The 6,000-nt window shown below is 37.2% G+C and overlaps 1 protein-coding gene across 1 annotated transcript in view; it reads left to right on the forward strand.

The window, feature by feature from the left end:
* LOC148945155 (mitochondrial outer membrane protein SLC25A46-like) overlaps window positions 1-1,552 on the forward strand; it is a 42,934-nt gene extending 41,382 nt beyond the window's left edge. Inside the window, exon 9 of the mRNA XM_089098960.1 lies at window positions 1,451-1,552. Coding sequence (XP_088955086.1) covers window positions 1,451-1,552 — 102 coding nt within the window. The remainder of the gene's footprint in view (window positions 1-1,450) is intronic.
* The last annotated feature ends 4,448 nt before the right edge of the window (window positions 1,553-6,000 follow it).

Genomic DNA, 6,000 nt, shown 5'->3' on the forward strand with positions numbered 1-6,000 from the left:
TATTTTTGGAAAAAAGAATTGTCTAGATTAGAAGCGGGGACAGAAGTCGAAAACTCCTGACAAATCACCACATGTATGCTTTTCTGCTCTTTTGAGATGTGTCTCGGAGAACCAGGTCGTAACAAGATACATGCAGTAATTTTTTTTACCTAGAATTTGTTAACATGAAACCACTGATAGTGCATTGTTCTCTGCATTTTGTTCAGTGTAAGGCATTGATTTGAGCTCATCAAACTATTTGCGTGGGCAGTCACCTGTCTATGCATTGTTCTCTGCATTTTGTTCAGTGTAAGGCATTGATTTGAGCTCATCAAACTATTTGCGTGGGCAGTTACCTGTCTATTCAGCCATAGATTTCAAAAGGGGGCATGTACACAACATAAAATTTTATAGGACAGTAGAAAAGCTGAAATCTTTTATGGGTCTTATTTTTATTTAAAAGAATCTAAAATACGGCATATCAAAAGTTCCAATATTCAACTATTTTTTAGAACGATTAAAAGCAAATAATGCACCAGAAGCATCGCTCTAATGTTACCTCTTATGTATTTAAAAAAAATTATTGTCGCTGGAAAGGGGCTTCTAAATGTCATACGAACCAAACAAGGGTATATAAAACAAATTGTGGCGATTTATATAACCTGCTTTGTTTTTAAAACCTTTTCTGAAGCCTTCTGAAACACTAGAGCTGGTATTAGAGCGTTGGTATTAAAGACTTTGTGGGAAGTTTATTATTATTCTTAATAGACTCTCGACCAATTTTGGGACTCCGTGATTGCTTCGATCCTGCGAGTGTTTGTTTGTTTTTTTTTGTTTTTTGTTTGTTTTTTTTTTGTTTTTTTTTTGTCTTTCACCAAGAGCATAATTTCCTTTTTAATATATATATATATATATATATATATATATATATATATATTGTATATATATATATATATATGTCTTTATATGTATTGTTTTGTCTGTTATTTTATATATATTTATGTGTCTATGTCTATATTTTATATTTTTGTTTATATCTTTTTATATGTATATATATATATATATATATATATATATATATATATATATATATATATATATATATATATATATATATAGAGAGAGAGAGAGAGAGAGAGAGAGATATATATATATATATATATATATATATATATATATATATATATATATATATATATATATATATATATATATATATATATATATATATATATATATATATATATATATATATATATATATATATATATATATATGATATGTATATATATATATATATATATATATATATATATATATATATATATATATATATATATATATATATATATATATATATATATATATATATATATATATATATATATATATATGTATATATCCCTTTGATGCCTGAATATTGAAAAAAGAGAGGAAAAAATTTTGCGCCTGTTTCTGTGCTTTATTTAAGGTCATTCCGCGACGAAAATGTCAAGAAAAAAAATTTATTGATGAAAGTGAAGAAACTACAGAATGGTTCCCACAATTAACATCCGGCAGTAACAGCACATAGTCACACATCGCCTAGCTAGTGGTAAGATAGGAAACAGTTTCTGTTTGGCTTGAAACACAAAGCCACTTAATACACTTCACCTTGGAGTGGGCTTGAACACAAGCTCGGCACCTCTGTTTGCTGTCTATCCAAGCTGGAAAGTGCTCCTGGCCGTCGAGTCTGGTGGGCGGCAACTATACTTTCTTTTCTTTTGGGATAGAGCTTTGTTGAGTGGTCTGCCTCTCTTAGATGTCGCTGAGGATGTGCCAGACAGTAAGGCGCGTGCAACGTCCGTTTTGAACTGCAGCAAGTTCATAGGTTTTTGTCCAGTAGGAAGACACCTGCGATATAGGATCCACCCATTTACAATGGAAAGGTCAAACAAGAAAAAGAAAATTCGCATGTACCACTTGTTTCTGGACTTGAAGTCAATTCTGTACAGCTCTATCAGCATATCGGCAAGATCAACGCCACCCATAAAGCAATTGTATTCCTTCACGCAGTGTGGTCTCTTCACTTCTATATGCTCTTGTTGCTTGCCATCCCACCTCTCACAGGTATCTTCAGGATCCACTGCTGCATAGGTTGATATCAAGTGAACCGGCTTATTATCATACCACTTCACCACTACAACATTCGACTGCGTTTCCACCCGCCAGTCATACGAACCTCTTCCTTGCGCTTTCATTTTGCTGTCTAGTTCCAAAGCGCAGCCTTTTAACCTGTTTACTCTAACTGTAGCCAGTGTAAGTATACCCTGGTCATTTCAGGTTTGAGCCAGGTCTAGTGACGAAAACCAGTTGTCATAAAAGAGCTTGTAGTTCATGTGGTTTGGGATTCCCCTCGCAAGTCGGAGGACAAAGTCAGCACCAACTCCTAAATCACTTGTATCAACTGATCCCTTACAAGTGTACATTTCTAAATCATACACAAATTTCACTTATTCCTGCTCTGGAGATGAACCTGTATCCCCACTTATGTAGTTTTTTGGATTGTACTGCTTCAGCAATCTTCGCTGCTTCGTCGGAACTGTTTTCTCATCAATGACCTGGAGTTCTTTCGTGTGTATCTTCATGAAGTTGGCTCGAACCTTCTCTATCAAGGGACGAACTTTATAAATCTTGTCGATAACCAGGGTCTCCCTGAGGCTTGTGTGATACATTGTCATTGAAATGCAAATACTTCTTTATCAGTTCAAATCTGTCACGTGACATAGCATCGGCTATCACGGAGTAACGAGTTTCGTTTGACCAGTAGCTGCGATAGGAGGGCATTTGCACTATTCCTGTAAACGCAAGGACTCCCAGGAAACGCTCAATGTCAGTCGAAGAAACGCCTAACTGCTTGCCATCTTTCTGAATTGCATATATATTCGTCTGATCGCGTATGTTGCTTACTACTTCATTATCGAAAAACAACCTGACATATTCCAATGGTGTCTTGCCGCTCATTTCTTGGTCGACTCGAAGCTGATCGTTCCGCAGTGTGTCTGGTGGGATAAAATCTACTTTCCTCCAAGCAATGTCTCATCGTGTCATTGGTTTGTAAGTGGGAATACTTGAGGCTTGTTGTGGTCTGATTTCTTCACCTCCATTAGCTTGAGACTCATCCTGACTGTCACAGTCGTTTGCCTTATTTCGGCTGGTTTCTATTTAAGCTTGGAGCAGTTCTTCTAAAACCTCGTCAGGAGGAACATACTGCGGATCAGATGGGTCTTCATCTTCACTTGGCAGGTCTTCCAGATCAGAAGTATCCTCTGGACAAAGAAGAAAATTCACAGCTTGTGCCAACGAAATTGGGTGTGAACATAGTTTCTTCATAATTTTAGATTAATCATCTTCCGCTGTTTTTGGTGTAGTAGATGTAGATTCGTCCATTGCAACCCTAGAAAAGACATATTGGTTGAGAAACTTAGTCTTATTAATTGTATCTACAGGAAATTTCGTAATTTAGCTACAGAAAGTTATGTATTTTACTATTGACAATGGCAACCCCAAGCTCAAGCTGTTCTGGATGAATCCTCAGAGGTACAGATCCTATTTAGCATGGTCGAACCATCAGAAATTATAAGATAGTGGCATAAAAACTGTGGTTACGGGATATCTTAGAATATCACACTCCATATACGTTCAGTCGCCTGAAAAGTTCCCATTTCTGACGGATGGTTCCTCTAGGAACCACGATTTTTAGGGCCGCTCCCTTCCCTTAATTTTCACACTATAGATGCAAACGACGCTTCATTTGAACTGTCAGACCTTCCTCTCTGCCAGGTCAGGGAAATAAAAACTCTAGAACAATTCACTACTTTGTCAATTACAAAAATACATGCCCACCTTTCTCAAAAATCCAAGGAGGCAAAAAGTACTTACTTCGACCGTGATTATCTCACCCAAAGGCAGACGATCATAAACTGTCAAAATACTGGGAATAAAGCTCGTTGACTATCACACAATGATAGCAACCCTGAGGGGCTAGCTTGTGTTGTTTTGATAATAAAAAAATTCTGAAATTTGTGGTTCCTGAGGGAACCTTCGGGTATCAAAGGGATATATATATATATATATATATATATATATATATATATATATATATATATATATATATATATATATATATATATATATATATATATATATATATATATATATATATATATATATATATATATATATATATATATATATATATATATATATATATATATATATATATATATATATATATATATATATATATATATATATATATATATATATATATATATATATATATATATATATATATATATATATATATATATATATATATATATATATATATGTATATATATATATATATATATATATATATATATATATATATATATATATATATATATATATATATATATATATATATATATATATATATATATATATATATATTGGCTTATGTCCCATCCGTCCTTGAAGGTCGTTTTGAGGCCTCTTTTTTAACCAGTTCATTGATATGCCTCCTGTAGGTGCTTCTGTTGTTGGCCAGACGGAGGAGCTGTGGCAGGTTGTAGGACGAAAAGTTTTCTCTCCTTCTCTTCGGAGGGTGACCTTTGGGGCGAGAACCGTGTACTCGTCCATAGAAGGCTATCTTCGGGAGACGAGTGCCAGCCATGCGTTGGGTATTTCCAAGCCATTTGTGTTGTTGTAGCTTTATCTTGTCCGGCATTGCAAATTTGACTTTCAGATTATGGAGAAGCTTCGAGCTGGAGATACGGGCGTGGTAGGTGATCACAGCAATGCGTCGTCGGGTTTGGTTTCAAAGGCAGCTAGGTGACACTGTTTGTCTGTTTTAAGCGTTCAGGATTCACAGGCATACATGGCGATCGGAAAAATGAGGGAGCAGAAGAGTCTCGTTTTGAGAATTGTTGTTAAGTTCTTAATCCTCCAGATGGGCATCAGAGCTTTAAAACTGGAGTTCGCAAGTGTCAGGCGTCTCTTGATGTCTTTGAGTTGGTTGTTATCAGAAGTAAGTAAGCTCCCAAGGTAGGTGAGGTCTTCTACCCACTCAATCTTATCTCCACCAAGCTGAAGGCTGAGATTTACCTGTGAATCGAGCTTGCGTGAGTAGCGCATGGCTTTCGTTTTTGAGGTGTTGATGGCCATACCAAAGGGGTTGGTAGACAAAAGAACGCTGTTAGCCTGGGATTGTAGATCTTGAAGGGACTCGGCTATTAGGTCTATGTCATCGACACATGCTAGTTTTTCTATCACCACTCCTCCTACAAGGGCGCCGGGTGGGTTGTCTGTGAGTGAAAGGGCTGCAGATAAGAAGAGATTGAACAGCTCTGGTGATAGTAGTCAACCTTGAAGCGCTCCGGTAGAGGTTTTAAAGCTCTTGATAAGTCCTTCTCTAGTCATGACGCAGCTTCTGAACTTCTTATACATGTCTTTGATTAGCGAGATCAGGTTGGATGGGATGCCAAAGTGAAGAAGGATGTGCCATAGACCTTCTCTCCATATGAGATCGAAAGCTTGTTTAAAGTCTATGAAAAGGTATTAAAATTAAAGAAGTGGTTTCTTGGCTGGCTTCGGGACAGCGGTAAGCTACTCCTCTCTGTCCCTAGCAGGGGCCGACTATCTATTACCGATAGTGCGCCCTTTTGGTGTCCTGTAAAACCAGCAATTTAACCCATTGCTGGGGGAAAGGTTTGTGACTGACGGGACTTATCCATATGCCGATGGGCCCTGCCCAGTGCACATCAGAGGGGCCATCCTCCTCCTCCATCTGAATTTATGGCCCCCAGACGAGGGTGCGCCAGCTATGTTTCAAGACCCCCAGAGACTGGGTCCCCCCTTGGTCCACGCCTCACTGCCCATGAGGTACCCTGCATATCTGCAGCGTGTTACTCTGTCCGCCACCCGGGGACGAACTGAGTGGCCTGGGAGAGGCCCCTACTGAGAAGTATGTTCTCAGTAGGTACCCAATATTGATCA

Source organism: Artemia sp. Qi Xiang Cuo, chromosome 13 (assembly GCF_049724085.1).
Source record: "Artemia sp. Qi Xiang Cuo chromosome 13, ASM4972408v1, whole genome shotgun sequence".
NCBI lineage: Eukaryota > Metazoa > Arthropoda > Branchiopoda > Anostraca > Artemiidae > Artemia > Artemia sp. Qi Xiang Cuo.